We start from the raw sequence: 25058 nt of genomic DNA on the forward strand, positions 1-25058 counted from the left end.
TACCACTTACAACCACCACTCTACTTTTGGTTTTCTGGTCGTTCACTGGAGATAAGAGTCTCACAGACTTTCCTGCTTGGACTGGCTTGAGCCTTGATCCTCAGATCTCAGCCTCCTGATTAGGATGATTAGGTGGGGTTACAGGGGTGCGCCACCAGCACCTGGCTTGTTGGCTGGTGAGTGTGTGTGTATGTGTGTGTGTGTGTGTTGCCAATCCCTTTGCTTGAACTGAGCACTGTCCCTGAGCTTCTTTTGCTCAAGGCTAGCACACTGACACTGGCCACAGTGTTACTTCTGGCTTTTTTTGGTGTACTGAGGAATCGAACCCAGGGTTTCATGCATGCTAGGCAAGCATTCTACCACTCAGCTACATCTCCAACCCTAGTTGGTTTTTTTTGAGACCAGTGTCTCTCATAGCCCAGTCTAGCCTCAAACTCCATCCTTCTGCCTCTGAAGCTTTGGAGTTTGAAATAAAATTAATCACATGTTCACTGTATAACCCGGTGACCCAATTCCATGAGAGAAGAACACGCACGCTCCCCCCCACACCACCACAGTGTTATTTGCCACTCCAGGCAGCGTTATTCACAGTCCCCCATGGAAGTCACCCCCAAACCACTCAGCACCCTTCAGCTGGGTAGTGGGGAGCCAGCCACAGGGCCCCGGGAGCCCAGAGGACTCAGGGAGCATTGGAGAAGTGGGAGACTCGTGGGGCTGCAGCAGGCAGCCAGGCGCCAGCCCTGCTTCCATTCACAGACATCTGGAAAGACCAAATTATAGTTCAGAAACCGGGTCAAAGATTGCCAGAGGCAGGGGCGGGGCTGGAGCGGGCGCTCCAAGGTCTGCCTGGGTCCAGACTTACAGATTTAGATGACAGAGGGTAGTTGTTGTTGTTTTAAATCTTTTTTGGTGATATTGTGGTTTGAACGAAGGGCTTCACACTTGCTAAGCCGTGACTCTAGCACTTGAGCCACACCTCTGGCCTTCTGTGCTCAGTTTCTTTTTGAGGCAGTGCCTGGCTTTTTGCCTAGACCAAAAATACTCCTATTTGTGCTTCTTACTTAGCCTGAATGACAGGTGTGCACCACCACACCCAGCTACTGGGTTGCGATGAGTCTCCGAGAGTTGACCTGGAACTGGAATCTGCTGGCTCTCCACTTTCAGTGTAGCAAGGATTATAGGAGTGAGGGGCTGAGCTTGGCTAAAATGTGTGGATTTTACTGCCTGTACGTTTTACCTCACAACAACTCAGAGGTTGTATTCCCTGTGCCTTCCTAACTCTCGGACACCTTACTCAGCTCCACAGTGAGGAATCAGGACAGACCAGGACCCCTGACGAAGCTTAGGGGCCCACGCTGACACCGCCTGCCCTGCCAGAGCCAAGTGATAGAGAACCTCGAAGCCTGATGGGTAGCAAGCATGGGGTTGCCGCTGATCTGAGTGCTGGACACCTGTTCTCAGTGGTCTAGGAGACACTAGGAGTAAAGTCTTGCCAATAGTACTCAACCAGTCATCTGCCATGCTGCTAACCACTGTGATGTGCTGCCCCATAGTGCCAGTTGGGCCCAATTGCAGGAGTCAGCAGGGCCTGGGTGCTTTCAGGCTGGCGTGTTGTTCTAGGCTGGGTGACTTGAGGTGTGCATCTTGCCAGGCTTTGCCTTATCAGTGCACGTAAACGCTGGCAATAAAAGGCAGTCCAGGGGAGGGGTATCTCTTAGTGGTAAAGCACTGTCCAGCATGCACTGGGCCCCCTGGGTTTGGCCTTCAACACCCCCTCAGTAAGTGGGGCACTCCAGTCTACTGGCCACGCCTCTGGCCCTTCCCAAGGTGGGGGCTCCAGAGGAAGAAATCAGAAGCCATGAGAGCGCCCCACACCAGGGACACCCAGAGTTATCAGGACAAGAGAGTCACGCTGAGTTCCCTCCCCCCGAAAAAAAGTTGAGGCCTTTTTAGTCACTCAGTCCTGCCCGAACCCCAGCAGCAAGTGGGGGGTACCCCCAAATTCTCCATGCCCGAGGCTTTCTGGAGGAGCCCTGAGCACCACCCCTACCTCTGCACTGCATTGTGACATATTTCCACACTTCCACACCGTTCCCTGTGGCTGCAGGGCTACTCCCCGCCAGGCTGGTACAGGGGGCCTGCATGGGGGGCCGAGGCCCCAGGAGGGGGTCAAGGCAGACAAGTCTTCCCTCTCTACTTCCTTTCAATGTGCTCTGGTGATTATAAAAGGAATACATGGTGGCTGGGTTTGGAGGCTGAGGCCTAGCCTGAGCTACCCAGAGAGAAGCCTCAGCTCAAAAACAAATCAACAAGCCAGGCACCGGTAGCTCAGGCCTGTAATGCTAGCTACTCAGGAGGCCAGCCTGAGTAACAAAGATCCTGAGCCTCTTATCTCCAATTAACCACCAGGAAGCTGGAAGTGGCGCTGTAGCTCAAGTGGTAGAGTGCTAGCCTTGAGCAAAAGAGCCAAGGGAAGCGCCCAGGCCCTGGAGTTCAAGCTCCACCACCACCACCACCAACAAAAAGAACCCATCCGTATCTGTCAGTACCAGCAGCAGGGGCCTCGGCACAGGGCATCTCTTCTTCACCATTTCACAGCCAGCACTGAGGTCAACCTGGACGACACAGCAAGTCCCGGTCTCCAAAACAGAGAAGGAAAAAAGCACCCAGGCCTCTCCTCCTGTGTGTCCCGTAACAAGTCAGAGAAATCTTGGCAGGGGATACAGACATTGCTATTTTGGCTAGCACTCTGTCACTTGAGCCACAGCACCACTTCTGGTTTTCTGGTAGTTTTTTTTTTTTTTTTGGGGGGGGGGGTCCAGTTGTGGGGCCTGAACTCTGGGCCTGGGCGCTGTCCCTCAGCTCTTCAGCTCAAGGCTAGCGCTCTACCACTTGAGTCACAGCACCACTTCCGGCTTTTTTCTTTTTTGCTTATGTGGTGCTGAGGAATCGAACCCAGGGCCTCATGCATGCAAGGCAAGCGCTCTACCACTGAGCTTCCGTCCCAGCGCCTCTGGTAGTTTTGGACATAAGAGTCTCACAGACTTTCCTGCCTGGGCTGGCTTTGAACCGTGATGCTCAGATCTCAGCCTCCTGAGTAGCTAGGATTACAAATGTGAGCCACTGGTGCCTGGCTATCACTGAGTTGTTTCTTCTTTCTCTTTCTTTCTCCTCCTCCTCCTCCTCCTCTTTCTCTTTCTCTTCCTCCTCCTCCTCCTCCTCCTCCTCCTCCTCCTCCTGCTCCTCCTCCTCCTCCTCTTCTTCTTCTTCTTCTTGCCAGTCTTAGGGATTGAACTAAGGGCCTGGGCGCTGTCCCTGAGCTTCTTTTGCTCAAGGCTAGCGCTCTACCACTTGAGACACAGCGCCACTTCTGACTTTTTCTGTTTATGTGGTGCTGAGGGATGGAACCTGGGTTTTCATGCTTGCTAGGCCAGCGCTCTACCACTAAGCCACATTCCCAACTCCATGTGGAATTGTTTTCACCAGTATTTTTATTTTACTTTTTCAGAGTGATTGTGATGAGCAGTCCTAGCTGGGAGACACGGCGTGACCACAGTCCCAGCTCCCTGGCCTCTCAGTGTTAGCACCAACAGTCCATGAGCCCCAGCAAAGGAGACACTTGGCCAGCCCCATCCAAAGAAAGGGGCCTGCCTGCCTGTCCTCCTTCCTTCCTTCCTTCCTTCCTTCCTTCCTTCCTTCCTTCCTTCTTTCCTTCCTTTTCTTTCTTTCGCAGGCACTCAGTCTCAAACTCAGGGTCTCCTACTCTCCCATAGCTTTTTTTTTTTTTTTTTTGGTCAGTTGTGGGGCTTGACCTCTGGGCCTGGGCGCTGTCCCTCAGCTCTTCAGCTCAAGGCGAGCGCTCTACCACTTGAGCCACAGCGCCACTTCCAGTTTTGTGGTGGTTTATTAGAGATAAAAGAGTCTCATGGACTTTCCTGCCCGGGCTGGCTTTGAACCGTGATCCATCTCAGCCTCCTGAGTCGCTAAGATTACAGGTGTGAGCCACCAGCGCCCGGCTCCCATAGCTTTTTTCACCCAAGGCTGGTGCTCTACCACCTGAGCCACAGCTCTACTTCTGTTTTGTGTTTTTGTTGGTGATTCATTGGGACTTTCCTGCCAGGGCTGGCTTTGAATGGCAATTCTCAGGTCTCAGCCTCCTGAGTAGCTGGGATTACAGGTGGGAGTCGCAGACCCTCTGGTGGGCCTCACATTTTCTGACACTGGATGTTGGGTGGATGGCAGAGGCCGCGGGGTCAGCCGCTGGCAGGGGTCCATCTCTGCGGGGGAGGGGGGTGCTCGCTGAGGCTCAGTCTGACAGGTCCCCATCCTCAGGCTCCCCGGGGATCCGGCCGCTGGCCGCCCGCCCGATGGCCTGCACCCAGCGGCTCCGCAGCTCCTCCGTCTCGGCCTTGAAGGCGTAGAGTTGGCCTGACTGTTGCAGCTCGAAGCTTCGGGGATCTCCCTGAGGCCCTGGAGTCACCTGGTAGCCCAGCAGGGGGATGGAGGCGTGGGCTCGCGTGTCCTGGGGAGGAAAGAGCAGTGGGCTGCTGCTGTCTCCCCAATTCTGCCTCTTGGTGCCCCTCCCCCACCGGCCACACACCCCAAGTCGGGACCCAGAGCTGAAAACCCACTTGAGGGTTTCAGGTCCCCTGGACTGCAGTTTCCTCCCTGGCCACACGGGGGCGAACTCTCTCCCACCCAGAAAGGGCGGGCAGGGCTTTACCTGAGGAGCAGCGTAGACATAGAGTACCAAGGGGTCGTCCCTGGGGATCACGCACCAGCCCCGGGGGCCGGGCCGGCTCCATTTGTCCCCGGTCAGCTGCAGGAAGCCGCAGATCACACTCTGCTCAGGCCCTGGGGAGGCCCCTTTCTAAAAGCAGGAAGAGGGACAGTCAGGGGACAGCACCACGGTGTCGGACAGCAGCCTGGGCGTGGGCCCCTGTGAGTGCTGGGGAACAGAACGGGGTGGGGAGGGCAGTAAGAGTCTGAGCCAAGGCCGATGTGCTGGTGGTTCAGGGTGAAGCCCCCCGACACCTCCAGCAGGCAGCTGTGAGGGGTCCAGGATCTGAGGCCCTGAGCAAAACAGAGAATGCAGAGGCACAAACCAGAACAGTGGGCGCCAGTGACTCACGCCTGTAATCCCAGCTACTCAGGAGGCTGAGATCTGAGGATCTTGGTTTGAAGACAACCCCTGGCAGGAAAGTCTGTGAGGCTTTCACTTCCAATTAACCACCAAAAAACCAAAAGAAGAGCTGTGGCCCAAAGTGGGAGAGTGCTAGCCTTGAGCAAAAAAGCTCAGAAACAGTGCCCAAGCCCTGAGTCCAAGCCCCAGAGTGGCACAAAACAGCACAACACCAGGACGGCTGTGTGAACTTGCGAAGTCACCTCCCTGCACCTGGTCTCCAAGGGAGACCTTCGAGTCAGTACAGAGTCTGTGATCTGCCTGGAGCCTCAGTGTGCCCATCTGTAAGATGGAATCGGTGCTGGGCGCTGGTGGCTCATGGCTGCAATCCTAGCCGAGGTTGAAAGCCAGCCTGGGCAGGAAAGTAGTGCGACTCTTATCTCCTACAAACCACCAGAAAACTGGAAGTGGCACTGGGGCTCAAGTGGTAGAGGACTCGCCTTGAGCTGAAGAGCTGAGGGACAGCGCCCAGGCCCAGAGTTCAAGCCCCATGACCAACAACAACAAAAGATGGAATTAGTGACACAGGGGACTGTGGGACACGAATGGATGGGGACCTAGAGGTGGAGTGGAAGAGTTCGGGTGACACCTTGCAGCCCAGTTCACCTCGGTTTGGTGACAGCCCCTGTGTGGCCAGCGGGGCTGGGGGGGCAGGCCCCGGGGGATGGGGAGCCCCTCACCTCCAGGATGCCAGGCCTCCGGTCCTTGTCCCCGGGGAGCACGCTTCCAGTGAGGAACGCGTAGCAGGACACGCACACCCGGCTGGGCCTGTTGCCGTCGTATTTCAGCTGGGCTCGGTAGTCGGAGCACCGGGCACACACCACCTGGGAGGGCGGGCGCATGCGGCTGTGAGCATGCGCTGTGGGCCTGGACGGGCGCCGGCCACCTGGACAGAGCCTGGCTGTCCTGCCGGCTCCGCTGGGCTGCAGAGCCGCACTGGGCTTTAGGACCCGTGCAGAGTTCACATCCGTGCCATCACAACCCCAGGGCAGAGCACGCGTGTGGAGGGCTGTTTTTGCCAGGAGGACCTGCAGGGGGTGGGGGTGGGGAGGATCCCAAGCCTGGGGGGCACCATGTTAATGGATCACGCTGGGGAGATGGTAAGCCATGGGGAGCCGCAGAGAAGAATGGGGGGGCGGCTAGGAAGGTGGCGCAGTGGTAGAGTGCTCGCCTCGCATGCACGAAGCCCTGGGTTCGATTCCTCAGCACCATATACACAGAAAAAGCTGGACGTGGCACTGTGGCTCAAGTGGTAGAGTGCTAGTATTGAACAAAAGCAGCTCAGGGACAGCGCCCAGGCCCTGAGTTCAAGCTCCAGCCCAGGCCAAAAAAAAAGAAGTGGGTGCTGCAAGTTGTTGCCAGTAGATAGGAAACGTGTGAGGGCAGGGGTGCAGGGGTGCAGGGGTGCAGGGGTGCAGGGGTGGTCAAGTACCAAGCTCAGCCCCTCCTCCAGCCCCGCCCACCTCACCCTCCTCCTGCCTCCTCCCCCCCACCTTCTGTACCAGCCTGCCCAGCCCTCACCCCACCCTCACAGGGCGTGGTCGGGGCTGACCGAAACTGGCCCCTGGGCCACCGAGAAGGTGACTCACCGCCACCCAAACACACAGATGTCAGGGCGAGGCCCAACGGCCTTCCACTGCCTTCAGAGTGTTTTATTTTATATTTATATGTATACATATATATATATTTATATGTATGTGTGTGTGTGTGTGTCTCCTAGGGCTTGAACACAGAACCTGTATGCCACCCCTGAACTTTTATGCTCAAGGCTAGCCATAGCTCTACCTTGGCTTTTTTTTTTTTATTGTTGTTGTTAGTCGTGGGGCTTGAACTCTGGGCCTGGTCGCTGTCTCTGTGCTCTTCAGCACAGGGCCACTAGCATTCTACCACTTGAGCCACAGCGCCACTTCCGGTTTTTTCTGCTTATGTGGTGCTGAGGAATTGAACCCAGGGCCTCCTGCATGCAAGGCAAGCGCTCTACCACTGAGCCACCTTCCCAACCTGCTGCTGCTGCTGCTGCTTTTTTTTTTTTTTTTTTTTTTTTGTGGTTAATTGGGGATAAGAGTCTCACAGACTTTCCTGCCCTGGAAGGCTTTGAACTATCATCCTCAGATCTCAGCCTCCTAAGTAGCTAAGATTACAAGCATGAAGCTCCAGTACCTGGCTTTTTTATTTACTGTAACGTGTGTGTGTGTGTGTGTGTGTGTGTGTGTGTTTGGGGGTGGAGGGGCGCGTGTGGTGTGTACTAGTCCTGGGGCTTGAACTCAGGGACTTTCACTCTCACTTGGCTCTTTCTCTGAGGGCTGCAGGGGGCAGGGAATGTAAGGGGGAAGGGGGACACCCCCATATCTGGGGTGGTGGATTGGGGCTGCTGGGGAGTAGTTTGCCTGTACTCTGGGACCCAGCCTGTCTCCTGACCTTAGTCCTGGGGCCTAGGGCAGGCAGGGTCAGACAGCAGGGGGGGGAAGATTGATACTGGGGTGTCTAGAGAGAGTCTGTTGACCCCTCTGAGCCTCACCCCCTCCATTTGTAAATGGAACACGGCGGGGGGGGGGGGGGGGGGGGGGCGCCTGGGCCAGGAGCAGGATCTGCACAGGGAAGGTGGAGGCCTGGATGGGACCAGGGAGGCCAGGCTCCCCGGGGTACTCACATAGCCGCAGGCCCGGCAGTGGTGGCGCCGGCGGGTCAGCGCGTTGAAGGACTCCTGGCAGCGCATGCACATGGTGACCATCTTGTCCCGGATCCACTGCGGGGCGCGCAGGCCCAGCTGCTCGCTCTGCAGCTGGAGAAGGGGCGGGGTGGGCACAAGGCCTGGCCCCCAGGGCAGCCGAGGCGCTAATACTTTTTACTCCTTATCATAAAGGTGGTTTACACAATTCTTTTCTTTCTTTTCTTTTTGGTGGGTCATGGGGCTTGAACTCTGGGCCTGGGCGCTGTCCCTCAGCTCTTCAGCTCAAGGTGAGCGCTCTACCACTTGAGCTACAGCGCCACTTCCGGTTTTCTGGTGATTTATTGGAGATAAGAGTTTCACGGGCTGGGAAGTTGGCTCAGTGGTAGAAGCGCTTGCCTTGCAAGCCTGAGGCCCTGGGTTCGATTCCTCAGCACCACATAAGCAAAAGGAAAAAAGCCGGAAGTGGTGCTGTGGCTCAAGTGGTAGAGCACTAGCCTCGAGCTGAAGAGCTGAGGGACAGCGCCCAGGCCCAGAGTTCAGGCCCCACGACTGGACCCAAAAAAAAAAAAAAAAAAAAAAAAAAAGAGTTTCACGGACTTTTCTGCCCAGGCTTGCTTTGAACCTCGATCCTCAGAGCTCAGCCTCCTGAGAAGCTGGAATAGACTACAGGCGAGCCACACGCCCCCGGCTCATCTTGTTTTATGGATATGGAAGCAAGTTCAGGCCCAGAGAGGTCAAGAAACAGCTAGGTCACCCAGCACGCCAGGCTGCAGCTGACACCTGACCACCAGCCCCAGCTGTTCTGGGCCCCCTGTGCCCCCTGTGCCCCCTGTGCCCCCCTCCCCCCGCCGCCCCCCTCCGCCGCCCCCCTCCGCCCGTGGGGCTCTCACCTCCAGCTCCTGCGCCTCTCCCTCCGACCCCTGGGCCACTGCTTTGAAGGTTTCATTCCGCTTCTCGATCTGGTCAATGGCGACCTGGCAGGCCTGGGTCAGAGGTCAGGAAAGGTGCGTGTTGGGGAGGAGGGGGCTTCTTAGTGATGCTCTACGCATGTGCCACGCATGCGCACATGCGCACCACACACAGACGCACAGGCCCCCCCCAGGCTAAATGCGCACGCACACGCGCACGCGCACGCACGTGTCTCCCTCAGCCCCAGATCCCAGACGCCGGCCAAGAGGAGGCTCAGAGAGGCTGATGGCCGGCCGCAGGCCGCACAGGGACGGAGACTGATGTGAACCCAGGACGGATCCCGCGCCACCCGCGAGCAGGAGCAGCGGGGCACGGCCAGGCGCGGGGTGCCCACCCGGAACCCCCCCCCGCCCGGGTCCTGGCGCCCCTACCTCAATCCAGGAAACCATCTCCTCCTGGGACCTGCAGGAAGGAACGCGCACACGCGTGGGGCTGGGGGCTGCCTGTCCCAACGCCTGCCCACTTGGCCGGGGCCCTGGGCCTGCCCGCCCCGGCCCCCCCTCCCTCCCTCCCCGCCTGCCCCCCTCCCTCCCCGCCTGCCCCCCTCCCTCCCCGCCTGCCCCCCTCCCTCCCCGCCTGCCCCCCTCCCTCCCCGCCTGCCCCCCACCCTCCCTCCCCGCCTGCCCCCCACCCTCCCTCCCCGCCTGCCCCCCACCCTCCCTCCCCGCCTGCCCCCCACCCTCCCTCCCCGCCTGCCCCCCACCCTCCCTCCCCGCCTGCCCCCCACCCTCCCTCCCCGCCTGCCCCCCCTCCCTCCCCGCCTGCCCCCCACCCTCCCTCCCCGCCTGCCCCCCCTCCCTCCCCGCCTGCCCCCCACCCTCCCCGCCTGCCCCCCTCCCTCCCCGCCTGCCCCCCACCCTCCCTCCCCGCCTGCCCCCCACCCTCCCCGCCTGCCCCCCCACCCTCCCTCCCCGCCTGCCCCCCCTCCCTCCCCGCCTGCCCCCCACCCTCCCTCCCCGCCCGCCCCCCCTCCCTCCCCGCCTGCCCCCCACCCTCCCCGCCTGCCCCCCTACCCTCCCTCCCTCCCTGCCCACCCACCCTCCCTACCTGCCCCCCCCACCCTGCCTCCCAGGCTCCCCCCTCCACCCACCCCCACCCCAGGCCTTGGGCCCACCTGGCCTGCAGCTCCAGCGTGCGCTGCTTCCCGGACACCAGAAAGGAGTGAGGGAACTCCGTATCGCTCAGCTCCCGCACCTGACACAGGAGGAGAGAGGTCCTGGCTGAGCCCGCCCTGCCCTGCCCTGCCCCACCGTGGGGCCGGGCACATGGCGCCTACAGGGGCGACCCTCACTCCAGGGGCAGCGCGAAGCTTGCCCTCCACTTCCCAGTCCTGTAGCTGGGCCAGCCCAGGGTGAGTGGACAGCCGGCCCCTGGCAAAAGGGGTCACTGGAAAGCCCAGCGCCTCACGCCTGTAATCTTAGCCTCTTGGGAGATGGAGATCCTAGGATCGAGGTTCGAAGCCAGCCTAGGCTGGAAATTCCGTGAGACTCTCACCTCCAGTTAACCACCAAAACGCCAAAAATGGAGCTGTGGCTCAAGTGGTAGAACACTAGCCTTGAGCACAAAAGCTCAAGGAGACCACCCAGGCTCTAAGTTCAAGCCCTGGGACCGGTGCACAGAAAAAGCAAACGGGAAATTGGAAAACGTTGGAAGTAGATCTGTAAATTAGACTAAATTAGTGTATTCAGTTTGTTGTATTTTTTGGGGGGTGTCCGGTCGTGGGGCCTGAACTCTGGGCCTGGGCGTTGTCCCTCAGCTCTTCAGCTCAAGGCTAGCGCTCTACCACTTGAGCCAACGTGCCACTTCCGGCTTTTTTCTTTTTTGCTTATGTGGTGCTGAGGAATTGAACCCAGGGCCTCAGGCATGCAAGACAAGCGCTCTACCACTGAGCCACCTTCCCAGCCCCTGTTGTATTATTTTCTTGAGTTAAAAATGTCCATAAGAAGCCAGATACCGGTGGCTTATGCCTGTAGTCCTAGCTACTCAGGAGGCTGAGATATGAGGATCGCAGTTCAAACCAGCCTGGGCAGGAAAGTCCGTGAGACTCTTATTTCCAATAAACCACTAGAAAACTGGAAGTAGCACTATGGCTCAGTGGTAGAGCGCTAGCCTTGAGCTGAAGAGCTGAGGCACAGCACCCAGGCCCAGAGTTCAAGCTCCATGATCAACAACAACAACAACAACAACAAAAATGTCCATGAGGGGCTGGGAAGGTGGCTCATGCCTGTAATCCTAGCTACTCAGGAGCTGAGATCTGAGGATTAAAAGCCAGCTCAGGCAGGAAAGGCTGTGATACTCTTATCTCCAATAAACCACTAGAAAACTGGAGTGGTGCAGTGACTCAAGCAGTAGAGTGCTCGCCTTGAGCTGCAGAGCTGAGGGACAGCGCCCAAGCCCACAGTTCAAGCCCCACAACTGACCAAAATTTTTTGAGAAATGGGGCTGGGAAGGTGGCTCAGTGGTAGAGTGCTTGCCTTGCATGCATGAGGCCCTGGGTTCGATTCCTCAGCATCACATAAGCAAAAAGAAAAAGGCCGGAAGTGGCGCTGTGGCTCAAGTGGTAGAGCGCTAGCCTTGAGCTGAAGAGCCCAGGCCCAGAGTTCAGGCCCCACGACCGGATCCAAAAAAAAAATTTTTTTTTAATGTCCATAAGGGGCTGGGAAGGTGGCTCAGTGGTAGAGCGCTTGCCTTGCATGCCTGAGGCCTTGGGTTCGATTCCACATAAGCAGGAAAAAGTCTGTAACCCAGCACTGAGGAGGCTGAGCAGGAGAATCCCACATCTGAGACCAGCCTGTGCTATATAGCAAAAAACAAAACAAAAAAAAAAAAAACTGTCTCTAAAACAAACAACAACATAAAAGAAAAAGGCAGATGGGAACATCTTTAGGGGAAGGAGGCCGGGGAGCCTCACGGAAGGCTAGAGAGCGGTTGGAGGTCAGTCAGCACTTAAAAGGCAACAGAAAGATTCCCACAACAGGTTGTAGTCCCTTAGGCTAAGGCATTAGAACGCTCAGCGTGCAGTCCCCAGACTTGCCCAGCAGGAATGGCTGCACAGACACCAGCTGTGTCATGTCTGCGCTGTCCAGAAGAGGGCGCTGGGTGCCCGCTGGCTGAGGGGAGACCGCTCTGGGGCTGGGGGCAGTGCCCGCCTATGTGCTCAGGCGGCTGGGAGCCCTGTGTTGGGTGCCGAGGGTGGAGCCCATGCTCTAGCCCTGAGCGACAGCCAGCCTCTACTTTCTTCCTTTCTCTACATCTGTCCCTCTCTGCCTGATCTAGGCCTCCATCTCCGCCCTGCCTTGGTCTGACGATACCGGGATAGATGAGATGTATAGATGACAGACAGGCAAGACAGAGCGATGGCAGATGGGTGGGCTCACACCCAGACACCCCGAGCGCAGCCTGTGCGTGTCCCCCAGCGTCGCAGCCCCCCCACAGTGTGCTAGGCTGTGCTGTACCGAGCGGGACAAGCTCCAGGATGGGTGTTAAAAAGCAAAGCACACCTTCATTCACACCACGAATCATCCGAGTGTGTGAAGACCCACGGCCGGGTGCCTCACATGGAGAATGAGGTAACCAGCGTGGCTGGGCATGCCTGTAATCCCAGATCTCAGGAGGCTTCCGCAAGAGAATCTCAAAACCAGGTACTGGCGGCTCATGCCTGTCATCCTAGCAACTCAGGAGGCTGAGAGCTGAGGATCACAGCTCAGAGCCAGGCTGGGCAAGAAAGTCTGTGGGACTCTTTATTCTCAATCAACCACCGAAAAAGCCAGCAGTAGAGCTGTGTCTCAAGCGGTGGAGTGCTAGCCTTGAGCAGAAGGCTCAAGTGCCTAGAACTCAGTGCCTAGGCCCTGAGTTCAAGCCCCAAGACTGGCCAAAAAAAAAAAAAAAAACCAAAGAGGATCTTGAGTTCCAGGCCAGCCTGGGCCAAACAATCTCATTCTGTGGGATGAGAGCGGGCAGGCACTGGTGGTTCACACCTGTAGTCTTAGCTACTCAGGAGGCTGAGATCTAAGAATCAAGGTACAGTATCAGCCAGGGCAGATGAATCTGTAAGGTTCTCATTTTCCAATGAATGCAGCCAAAAGCCAGAGCTGGGGAGCGTGGCTCAGGTGGTGGAGCACTGGCCTGGTACACGTGAGGCCCTAACACAGCAAAAGAAACTCAAAGGCAGCTCTTGGCTCCATGGAGACCGGCAGGTCAAACCTGCCTCTGACCAGATCCCGGGCTGGAGCACAGCACGGACTATGGAGCACCGTGCAGGGCCCTCTGTCTCCCACAGAGCACGGAAGAGTGGCCCAGGGCCTTTCCATCACCACTGCCCGGCTCTCCCACAAAGAACCCATTTCCACCTCCTCTCCCCCGGGGTGGGCGTGGGGAGCCTTGCCGGGACTTGGAGCCCTTACCTTCATGCCAGCCACGTCGATGCGGGTCCGCACCTGGAAGTGTGCGCCCACTTGGATGACCCTGGGCACACAGTAGAGCAGCATGTTGTTGAACTGCAGGGGACACAGGCGTGAGCGCGGAGCAGTGGCAGCCGGGATGGTGGTTGGAGGCTCCAGGTCTGGGCTGGGGCTGGTCACCACCATCACCTTCTTCTCTACCCATATTCTGAACTTTTCTTTCAGAGCTTCCCAGGTGGTGGGAAAGAGATGGGAAGAGGCTGCCTAGCCCTCACCCCTGATAAGAGGGGCGCTGAAGGGTCCCCCCGCCTACGGGCATCCAAGGACCAAAGTGGACTTCAGAAAAGCACACAGCCACGTCAGAGGTGTAGACCTCCAGGCAGGACGGCCTTGCCAATCTCAGGAAGACCCCGGCTTCTTCAGGATCAACCTGGGCAGTTCTTCCTGATAGCTGACCTGATTCCCTCCTGCTGTGCGTGCTCTGAAGCACAGATTTAACCCCACACAGACTTTGGAGCTGAAGGGAACCAGGGTCAATCTCCCTGGGAAGCCCAGGGAGGGGGCATGGGCCAGTCCCCGATGCCTGAGGCCGCTCCCAAAGTGGTCCAAGCAAAGGAGCAAGAGGTCAAGAGCCCCCCCCCCCCCCCGCAGAGGCCCGGCCGGCCCCTACCAGGAAGAGGTAGCGCTCCATGGGGTCGCTGCGGCGGGAGGAGATCTTGAGCACGGGGCCCTCTCGGAGCAGCGTGTTGGAGGGGTCCACGAGGTTGGCCTCGAGGCCCAGGCGCTGGTACACGTCCCACAGGTCCTGCAGCCGCTCCTGGGGAGGGGACAGCTTCAGCACGGCCCAGCCCGGGCAGGTTGACAGAGGGCGGCCGTGTGGCCCCCCGGGGCCAGGAGGGCACCGCTCACCATCTCCGTGATGGCCGCGTTCGAGTGCTGGGCGGCCGAGAAGATCAGGTCCAGGGCTTCTGGCAAGCGGGCAGGGCCAGGGTTAGGCGAGGGGACTCGGGGACATGGCAGACGCTCGCTGCTGCCCCCGGGGGTGTCTGCATCCGACAGGCGTGGGTTCAAATCCCAGGTCTGCTGCTCCCGGGCTGGGTGACAGAGCCGCTGCCTGAGCTCTTGGGCACACTAGCCAGGGGCAGGAATGGCCGCCGGCCGCCACAGCCATTTGGGGAGGTGGTAAATTATTTTTTTAATTTTGTATTGGTCCTGGGGCCGGGGCGCTGTCCCTCAGCTCTTCAGCTCAAGGCGAGCGCTCTACCACTTGAGCCACAGCACCACTTCTGGTTTTCTGGTGGTTAGTTGGAGATAAAAGTCTCATCGACTTTCCTTCCTGGGCTGGCTTTGAACCTCAATCCTCAGATCTCAGCCTCCTGAGTAGCTAGGATTACAGGTATGAGCCACTGGTGCCTGGCTTTTAATTTTTGTCAGTCCCAGGGCTTGAACTTAGGGCCTGGGCACTGTCCCTGGGCTTCTTTTGCTCAAGGCTAGCACTCTACCACTTGAGCCACAGCACCACTTCTGGCTTGTTCTGTGTATGTGGTACAGAGGGAATTGAACCCAGAGCCCCATGCATGCGAGGCAAGCACTCTACCACTGAGCCACCTTCCCAGCCCCTAGGGGTGGTAAATTAAATCATGGTGTGGCTCAGCTTCCTAAGCAACTCCCCTCCCCTCCCCCACCAAGGGCATTCTCACTCTGGGCATCGGCCCGGTCTGGGGCCTGGGCTGGAAGCTTCTGGACGTATTCCTTGAGCAGCAGCTCGTAGCGGGGAATCCTCTGCACAGGCTCCAGCATGTGGTGCTGCAGCGTCAGACTGCCCGAGGCCTCGCTGCTCTGGGGGGCCGGGGGAGGGGGGACAAGGGGGAGGGGCAGGGGGCAGGGTGAAGGGTGGGCACTCGGAAGATGCCCCAGCTGGCTTGGGGAAACTGAGGCAGCATACACTGGGGCTCTACCCCCCCCCCCGGGGCCTCACCTGGATGCGGGCAATCACCTCCTGGAAGGGTGGACATTTGTCTGTCCAGGCGGCCAGCAGCTCTGCGGCCCGCCCGAAGTTCTTCACGTACTCGCTGTACATCTTCAGGAACGGGGCCAGTTTCTGGATCACGTCCCCGATGCGGGGCATGGCCGACCTGCACGGGACAGCCAGGGTGAGCTCCTCTGGGACCCCAGGCGAGACCAGCCCCCCCCCCCTTGCCTTTCCAGTGCACCATGGGAGCAGGCGCGGGGGATGTCCACCCTCAGACCACCAGCCCTGGGTGCTGCTCCGCTGCTCCGTCCACTGCCTGTCTCCCCCACAGGGAACCGCCCGGCTGGGGCCGGTGACAACCTGATGTGGGATTTTGTGGCAGTCAACAGAGCCACCTGCCCAGCACAAGGGTGTTAGGCCCAGGGCCGGAGCTGACCTGCTCGAGCCTTATTCTCAGCCAAACCAGGTACCTGAGCTGTGTGTCCTCCGCCAAGCCACTCAGCCTCTCTGGACTCATTCATTTGTTTGTTTATTCATTCATTTACTCATTTATTTACTCATTCTTTGTTTGTTGTTGTTGTTGGTTGTGGGGCTTGAACTTCGGGCCTGGGTACTACCCCTGAGTTCTTCAGATCAAGGCTAGTGCTCTACCACTTGAGCCAGAGCACCATTTCTGGTTTTCTAGTGGTTAATTGGAGATAAGAATCTCAAGGACTTAGCTGGGCACTGGTGGCTCACGCCTGTAATCCTAGCTACTCAGGAGGCTGAGATCTGAGGATCGCGGTTCAAAGCCAGCCCAGGCAGGAAAGACCGTGAGACTCCTATCTCCAATAAACCACCAGAAAACCGGAAGTGGCGCTGTAGCTCAAGTGGTAGAGCGCTTGCCTTGAGCTGAAGAGCTGAGGGACAGCGCCCAGGCCCAGAGTTCAAGCCCCAAGACCGACAAAAAAAAAAAAAAAAAGAATCTCAAGGACTCTCCTTGCCCAGGCTGGTTTTGAACCATGATCCTCCAATCTCAGCCTGCTGAGTAGCTGGGATTATAGGTGTGTGCCACCAGCACCTGGCTTCATTTTTTTTTTTTTTGCCAGTCCTGGGACTTGAACTCAGAGCCTGGGCTCTGTCCCTGAGCCTCTTTGTGCTCAAGGCCAGTGCTTTACCACTTGAGCCACAGCACCACTTCCTGCTTTTTCTGTTTATGTGGTACTGAGGAATCGAACCCAGCTTCATGCATGTTAGGCAAGCACTCTACCACTGAGCCACCTTCCCAGCTCATTCATTCATTCTTTTACAGAGTCACACGCTGTAGCTGGCCTTTAACTGGTGATCTTTCTGCTTCAGTACCATAAATGCTGGGATTGCAAGCATGTATGTACACCAGTTTTCTACTTTGAAAAAATGGGGATGACCGTAAAAGGTTCTTTCCTTTTTAAAAGTAATTATGAAAAGTTTTCAAGCCTTGTGCCAGTAGCTCACACCTGTCAGCCTAGCTACTCAGGAGGCTGAGATCTGAGGATCGCTGTTCAAAGCCAGCCGGGGCAGGAAAGTCCATGAGACTCTTTTTTTTTTTTTGTCAGTCGTGGGGCTTGAACTCTGGGCCTGGGTGCTGTCCCTCAGCTCTTCAGCTCAAGGCGAGTGCTCTACCACTTGAGCTACAGCGCCACTTCCGGTTTTCTGGTGGTTTATTGGAGATAGGAGTCTCACGGTCTCTCCTGCCGGGGCTGGCTTTGAACCACGATCCTCAGATCTCAGCCTCCTGAGTAGCTAGGATTACAGGCGTAAGCCACCAGCGCCCGGCATCCATGAGACTCTTATCTCCAATAAACCACCAGAAAACTGGAAGTGGTGCTGTGGCTCAGGTGGTAGAGCGCTCACCTTGAGCTGAAGAGCTGAGGGACAGCGCCCAGGCCCAGAGTTCAAGCCCCATGACCAAAAAGAAAAAAGAAAAAAAAATCGGTGGACCACTCTGTATCCATCACTAGTGTGTGTGTGTGTGTGTGTGTGTGTGTGTGTGTGTGTGTGTGTGTGTGTGTGTGTGTGTGTGTGTGTGTGTGTGTGTGTGTGTGTGTGTGTGTGTGTGTGTGTATACCAAGATATACACAGGGCCTTGCACTCTGACTGTGGTTGTACCTCAGCTTTACTTGCTCAAGGCTGGTGCTCTACCACTTGGACCATGCCTACAGTCCAACATTTTGCTGGCTAATTCGCGATCAGATCAGATTTGTCTGCCTGGTCTGGCTTCAACCCACAATCCTCAGATCCCAGCCTCCTGAGTAGCTAGGATGACATGCAGGAGCCATCGGAGCCCAGGTCCACCACCAGCTCTAACAAGGACTAACATTCTTCTTTGCCACAGATGGTCGAGAACGCCCTTGCCCAGCACGGAGACTCATGGCCAGATATATAAAGCAAATAATGTCATGGCTAACTGCTACAGTGGTCTCCCTCTGCAAACCTAGAGGGTGGCCTGTGGGACCATGGGTATAACTGTCACATGGCTGGCTGAGCTAAAGCTGCCTGCGTGGTAGGGGCAAAGGTCACGGTCCTGGAAGGTCAGCACTGGCAATTTCTGCTGCCTCTCAGATCACTTGGTCTAGTAAAGAACCTGGCTGGGTCTGAGAAGTTGGCTTAGTGGTAGAGTACTCGCCTTGCATGCCTGAGGCCCTGGGTTCGATTCCTCAGCACCACATAAGCCAAAAAAAAAATTGCACAAGAACCTGGCTGCCTCGTCTCCTGAGCAGCTTCTGGCTCTCTGCCTGTGTCTCTGTGTCTCTGTGTCTCTGTCTGTGGTCTCCTGTCCTCGCAAACCCCTAGAGAATCCATCTCAGAGGAGGAGCTTGTCCTAGCTGCAGGTTCCATCCAGCAGATACCAGAAGAAATGGCCAAGCCAGATGCCGGTGGCTCACGCCTGTCATCCTCGCTACTCAGGAGGCTGAGATCTGAGCATCACAGTTCTTAAGATAGCCCAGGCAGGAAAGTCCATGAGACTCTTATCTTCAATGAACCACCAGAAAACCAGAAGTGGCGCTGTGTCTCAAAGTGGTAGAGCACTGACCTTTGTAAAAGAGCTCAGGGACAGTGCCCAGGCTCTGAGTTCAAGCCCCATGACTGACACATGCTCTGAGTTCAAACTCCATGCCTCCCCCTTCCCCCGAAATAATATTCTGATACCACCATGGAATGAGGAATGAGTTTAACAGGATTAAAACGAAGATGCTTTTCCCCCCTCCACACTTTCATAGGGTCTGAATGTCCCGGGGTAGGGGGGGCAGGAGGGGCAGAGGGGAGGGTTAGCATAAGAAAATTCTGGGAACCAATCCAAAGGATGCTTCTAAGAGGCAGATAACAAGCTAGGGGGTAAGATAGGTACACAGGGCGCCCCAGGATTACTGCAAGCTTCGTATCACACAACCTCCCCAGGGTCTTCCTTTGGGATCAAGCATTCTCCAGGCGCTCAGTCATAGTTCCCATGGGGCCTAGGGTCCCCATGATGGTCACGCACCTAGCCAAGGTCTGGGCCATCAGGTGACCCCCAGCCCCCCGGGATGCCCCTCCCCCACCCTCAGCCAGGACAGGACTCACCAGTTGTCCAGGCGCCGCTGCAGCTCTGGGAGGAAGAACTGGGCGTGGAACTGGTGGATGGAGGAGATGTTGGAGAAGACCAGCCTGACCACGTCCTCCGGGAAGGCCTTGCTGCTGCGCGCCTCCCTCAGGAGCTCCTGGAAGAATACCTGTGGCCACCACCCCGGGTCACACGCTGGCGGGACACAGCCCCAGGGGCGGTGGGGCCTCTCCCCATCCCCCGCATCCTTGCAACCCCAGGGAGAGATGGGGCCAGGAAGATGGGGCTCAGGTAACAAGCCAGGCCCCGAGATACAGGGACTTGGCCAAAGGCTGGCAGCTGAGCAGGGTCAGATGTGGCCCATCTGGGTCTGTTGAGTTTGTGGTTGTTGTGGTCTATCATGGGGCTTGAACTCAGGGCCTGGCCTCTTTTTGCTCAAGGCTAGCTCTCTACCACTTTGCACCACAGCTCCACTTCTGGTTTGGGAATGGTTAATTAGAGATCGGAGTCTCATGGGCCTTCTTGCCTAGGCTGGCTTTGAACTGCGATCTTCAAATCTCAGCCCCCTGAGTAGCTAGGATTATAGTTGTGAGCCACCAGCGCCCAGCTCTACTGAGCTTTTAAACTTCCCCAAGCTGAAGGGCCCACAGCTGAAGGTTAATGCTGTAGCCCCTCCTCAGATGAGGGGTCTGGGTCAGGGAGGTGAGGCTATACAAAGCCCAAAGGCCTGTTCTTCTTGTGCCATAGCTGAGGCTAGATAGGCTCAAGAGAGCCAAGGGGCTAAAGCCTCATTCCACCCCAACTCCAGCCTTCAGGATGATGGACTGAGGCTCTAGAGTCCAACCCAGGGGTCCTGGGCACGGTAGCAGGAGGGCGGTAGAGCACGTGGTGGCAGGAGACTGGGGGCTGGGCTGGGAGGTGGTGGGGGGAGGGCAGGTCCTGGCCACTGGCCTGGTCCAGCAGGTGCAGACGTGCCACGTAGGCCTGCTCTGTTTCCAGCAGTTCCTGGACGATCCTCTTCTCCTCGGGCTCCTGCAGGGGTGGCAAGGGGAAGTGCTCTGGACACCCCTGAACCACACCCTCTGGGATTCCCATCCCTCCCCCAGGTTTCGTACCCAGGCTGGTTTTGAACCCCAATCCTCAGATTTCAGCCTCCTGAGTAGCTAGGATTACAGATGTGAGCCACTAGTGCCTGGCTCCACCTATGTAGCTTTGAATAAGTTCTGGAGGCTTCTGAAAGATTCCCATGGTGAGGGAAATGATAGGGCTGATGAGGGCAACAGAAAGTTCAGGAAAAAAACAAATCTCAAGTGAGCCAGTCACTGGTGGCTCACATCTGTAATCCTAGCTACTCAGGAGGCTGAACTCTGAGGATTGGGGTTCAAAGCCAGCCCGGCCAGGAAAATCCGTGAGACCTTATCTCCAATGAACCACCAGAAACCGGAAGTGGCACTGTGGCTCAAGCGGTAGAGCGCTCGCCTTGAGCTGAAGAGCTGACATTTTCCAAGGGAAAGACCTGCTTAGCTTCTGGCAGCTGTGTGGCCACACAGGATGCTGCGAGGGGCCCTGGGGGCGCTGGCTTGGGGAGAAGGCTGGGGAAGAGATGGATGGAGAGGGCCCAGTTCCCACCTGTGTCCCGGGCCCAGGACACACAGCAGGCTGGCAGGACTTCCTCCAGGTCCTGCTGGACAGCTTGTTCTTCAGCGAGCTCAGGTACTGCCTGCTGACCGTCCTGGGCCCAGGGCCCAAGGCCTCCCCCAGGTCGGGAGTCGCCCATGGCCCTGGGGCCAGCTCAGGGCTGTGATGTGTGTCCTCCAGTGCGTGAGCTCTGGCTGCAGCTCCTGGGGTCCTGAGAACAGAGTGGACCTGAAGCTCTCCCGCGGGCAGGAGGGAGGAGTGGTTGGGGGAAGAGACTCCCCAGCTGGGCCTGGCACCCCTCGATTTCCATCTCTCTCCTCCACACCTTCCTCAAAGGAGTGCCAGGTTTCAAAATGAGGCAGCGTGGACGGTGTTTCATCCACACTGAGGAACTACAGACTTCCCTGTTGAAAGTGTTTCTTCTTTTAATATTTCAAATGTCAAAATAGGAAAATGATCTATGGAACTTGTGGGCAGGGTTGGAAGGGGAAACTGGGGGAAAGCGAAGGAAGGGGTGACATTGTCCAAAAAAGAAATGTCCTCATTACCTGACTTATGCAGTGGCAAGTTCCCTGTACAACACCTTAGTAACAATCAAATTATACTTTTATTTTATTTATTTATTTTGCCAGTCCTGGGGCTTGACCTCAGAGCCTGAGCACTGTCTCTGAGCTTCTTTTGCTAAAGGCTAGCACTCTACCACTTGTGCCACAGCACCATTTCTGACATTTTCTGTTTATGTGGTGCTGAGGAATTGAACCCAGGGCTTCATACATGCTAGGCAAGCACTCTACCACTAAGCCACCTTCCCAGACTCTAAAATTATATTTTTAAAAAACAGAAAATGTTAAAATATCAAAAATTAAATGGAAGCCGGGTGTCAGTGGCTCATACCCGCAATCCTAGCTACTCATGAGGCTGAAATCTGAGATTCACAGTTCAAAGCCAACCCTGGCAGGAAAGTCCTGGAGACTTTTATCTCAATTGACTATCAAAAAGCCATAAGCGGAGCCATAGCTCTAGTGATAAAGGCCCAGCCTGAGGGAAAAAGCTCAGAGACAGCACCCAGGGCCTGAATCCAAGCCCCAGCACCAGCACACACAAACACACACACACACACAAACACACACACACACACATACCCTTAAAATGAAAGATATGCTGGCACCAGTGACTCATAACTAGATATCCAGGAGCCTGGAATCTAGAGAATCAGGAGTCAAAGCCAGACTGGGTAGTAAAGACTGCCAGATTCCATTTCCAAAATAACCAGCAAAAAGCTGGACTAGAGGTATGATTCAACTGGTAGAGCACCCACTGAGCAAACAAACCAAGCAAGAATGTGACACACTGCATTCAAACCATGGGACTATATTTTTTTCTGCCAGTCCTGGGGCTTGAACTCCAGGCCTGGGCACTGTCCTTGAGCCTCTTTGTGCTCAAGGCTAGCACAGTACCACTTGAGCCACAGCACCACTTCTGGTTTTTTTTCTGACTAGTTTATTAGAGACAAGAGTCTTACCGACTTCTCTGCCTGGACTGATTTCAAACCATAATCCTCTGATCTCAGCGAGGATTCGATCTCTAGCTAGGATAACGGGTGTGAGCCACTGGCGTCCAGATAGGACCCATCTTTTAAAAACTATGATTAAAAAAGAGGGCTGGACATGTGACTCAAGTGGTAAAACACCAGCTGGCAAGCAAGCCAGTCAAGCATGAGACCCTGACTTCAAACCCTCGCACCGGAAGAAAAAAAAAAAGATACAATGCAGTCAACACAGGGAACTCCTCATTCTGAAGACAGAGGTAAAGCCACTGCCCCAAGCCACACAGCTGGTCTGTGATGCACGCAGCACTGGGGTCCACTCAGGGCTTCTATCCTAGGACTGTCCCCACCCATGCCCGGTACCCAAACATGGTTCCTCAGACCATGCACCTGCACCTCCCGGAGGAGCTGAGTCTCCACTTTCTGTTCTACATTTGGCTTCAACTTCTGCAATTTCTCTCCCAGCTTCTGTTTCCAGCTTCAGTTTCGCATCAGCTGAGGTGCCCAAGCCTCCCAGAGCCCCAGCCCTACTCCATGCTGGGTGTGCTCAGTAACTAGGAAGGCCCCTCACCCACTAGGTGGGCCAGGCCGGGGGGGGGGGGGGGGGGGGGGGCTGAAGGAGCTGTCCGTGGTGCTGAATGGCATGAGGTTGGCCAAGGCCCTGGGAGAGGCAGGGTAACCACCTTCAGTTACCCTACTGGCTTAGCACACATGCTCATGCCTGTAATCCTAGCTACTCAGGAGGCTGAGATCTGAAGATGGTGGTTAGAAGCCAGCCGGGACAGGAAAATACATGAGACTCATGTCCAATGAACCGGCACAAAGCCGGAAGAGGAGTGGTGGTCTGCAGCCTGTATCCTGGAAGGGGCTGTGCTGCGCTCAGGCCCAGGGACTGTGTCTGTCCTTCCCCAGGTGCTGTCAGGCTACTGGCAGAGTCCCCCTCTGGGAACTGCTCTCTCTGGGAGAGCTGCCTTACCTAAATTTAATGATGGGTCCCTGGGGTGCAAAAACCAGCCCTGGGCGCCACCGGAAATAGTTAAACTGAACCCAGCCCAGCACCGCCAGGACACAAAGAGGCTCAGCTCCTCTGTCCCATCCGGCTTCCCTCTCCCACAGGTATTCCCCATAAACCACCCAGGGCGCAGGTCCACTTCAAAGGTGATTTTCAGAGCCTCCTCCCACCCCACCATAGCAGCCTTTAACATCCATCATACACCTGGTCTAGCCTTTTCCCTTCTTTGGAGGCCCCACCCCTTTCCATCCTCTACAGGAAAGGAGTAGGAGCCAAGAGCAATGGCTCACACCTGAAATCCTACCACTCGGGAGGCAGCTACGGGAGTATTGTGGTGTGAAGTCAGCCCAAACAAAAAGTTTGTGATGCCCTCATCTCAAACTAAACAAGCTGGGCTTGATGGTGCAAACTTGTCATCCTAGCTATGTGGGAAGCATAGGCAGGAAGTTCATGATCCAAGCCAGCCTGAAAAAACTTGAGATCCTTCTTGAAAAAAAAAATAGCTGAAGGCAAAAAGGGCTGAGCACCTGGAGAGAACTAAAACTAGCAGAACACCAGCCTAGCAAAGTACAAGATCCTGAGTTCAAACCTCAATACCACATGGAAGGGAGGGAGGGAGGGAGGGAGGGAAGAGAATCCAGGTCTTGGCCCCTCCATCGGTGACTACAATCCTGCTTTGCCCAACACAGACCCAGCTTTACCTATGCATCCCCATTTTATTTTCATTTATCCATTTATTTAGGTCCTGGGGCTTGAACTCAGGGCCTGGGCACTGTCCCTGAGTTTCTTTTGCTCAAGGCTTAGCACTCTATCATTTTGAGCCACAGTGTCATTTCCAGATTTCTGGTGGTTTATTGGAGATGAGGGTCTCCCTTTCCTGCCCCAGCTCTTCTGCGCTGTGATCCTCAGATCTCAGCCTCCTGAGTAAGATTACAGGCGTGAGCCACTGGCACCCCACTCCCATTTTATTTTCATGGCATCTGCTTTAGGATCTCACCCTGTCCCAGTTTGAGGGATAAAATAACACATTTCTCCTACTTAAGGTTTAGATGCTTACTGGGTGACATCTCGACTCCGTGTAGGGGAATTCCTGCACTGCACTCTGTTCTTCACTTCACCCCTGCCCAGCTGTCCCCAGCACCCCCTCCTCTCTCGCCCTGCCCAAGTCTGCACCTTAACACCCTGTGCTCCATAGAACCCACGGAGCAGGGACCTGCCCAGCAGAAGGTACCCATTAGGTCCACTGGGGGAAAATGGCCCCTTCCCAGCCATTCTTCCTCAGTAGACACATGGTTCCTTCCCTAGAAGCCTCCGCCCAGCGTCCATAACCCAGGCAACTGGTGCTCAGAAGGCAGTGGCAGATCCTCCAGGCTCTGAGATCTTCACCGCAGCCACACCTACCCCCCCATATCAGTCTCCACCATTAATTCCGCCCTTGTTTTGCCCCGCCCCCTACCCCCCAATAAAGTCTTTTCTGCCTGAACCTTACAGTACCCACTTCAGGACCTGGAGAAAGCAGTGCTCCAGGTGCAACCCTAGGTGTTCTGGGGAACAAGCGGCAGAGCGGCTGGGTGATCATTCCCGCCCAGATGCCCCATACCTCCTGCTGTTCTCAAACGCAGCCACCTGGTTGCCCACAGAGGGCGAGTGCTCCTCCCCGGTGGGCTCCATCCTGCAGGCCTGCCGCCTGGCTCTCAGCTACCCTGCAGCCGGCAGCCAGCCACCTGGGCTCTGCAGCCCACTCTCTGCTGCAGAGAGAGAAGAAAGAGGAAGCAGTTCCAAGGGCCAGGGAGGGAAAGGCCAGTTTCTCCCCCTGCCTTCCCCACTGTGGTGGGTGGAGCCCACGTGGCCACGCCTACCTGCCTGTGGCTGACCCTAGGTTCCTGGAGACCCCCAGTTCCGGAAGGACCTGCCAGGGCAGAAGGTTCTGGAGTTGGAACCTGGACTAGCAGAAAGCTAGAGATCTTCTCAGGGCCCAGGGAGCTTTTGAGGTCGGTCCTTTTTCTGGCATCTTCTTTTCTGGGTGTGGTCCTGCTCACTGCTGTAAGGAAATAACTTTTTTTATTATTATTAAAAATAGATCATGTGGGGCTGGGAAGTTGGCTCAGT

General features: G+C 56.5%; 1 protein-coding gene across 2 annotated transcripts; it reads right to left on the reverse strand.

Annotated features, from left to right (window-relative positions):
• Positions 1–3468: 3468 nt before the first annotated feature.
• Fgd2 (FYVE, RhoGEF and PH domain containing 2) lies at positions 3469–24714 on the reverse strand. Of its 2 annotated transcripts, none has more exons than XM_070023863.1 (16): positions 24550–24714; positions 20383–20602; positions 19705–19785; positions 18774–18922; positions 15201–15357; positions 14923–15061; positions 14132–14190; positions 13893–14039; positions 13226–13318; positions 9937–10016; positions 9194–9224; positions 8744–8836; positions 7833–7958; positions 5863–6006; positions 4724–4870; positions 3469–4522 (listed from the first exon to the last, which is right to left on the reverse strand). In XM_070023863.1, exons 1-16 carry the CDS (start codon positions 24618–24620, stop codon positions 4307–4309), a joined length of 1953 nt encoding a protein of 650 aa, XP_069879964.1. In that variant the 5' UTR covers positions 24621–24714; the 3' UTR covers positions 3469–4306. The 2 variants fall into 2 exon arrangements, with proteins under 2 accessions (XP_069879964.1, XP_069879962.1); XM_070023861.1 differs by having other exon boundaries at positions 7833–7964.
• Positions 24715–25058: the final 344 nt, after the last annotated feature.

Source organism: Dipodomys merriami, unplaced genomic scaffold, assembly GCF_024711535.1.
Source record: "Dipodomys merriami isolate MVZ:Mamm:240054 unplaced genomic scaffold, mDipMer1.0.p SCAF_16, whole genome shotgun sequence".
NCBI classification, from domain to species: Eukaryota; Metazoa; Chordata; class Mammalia; order Rodentia; family Heteromyidae; genus Dipodomys; species Dipodomys merriami.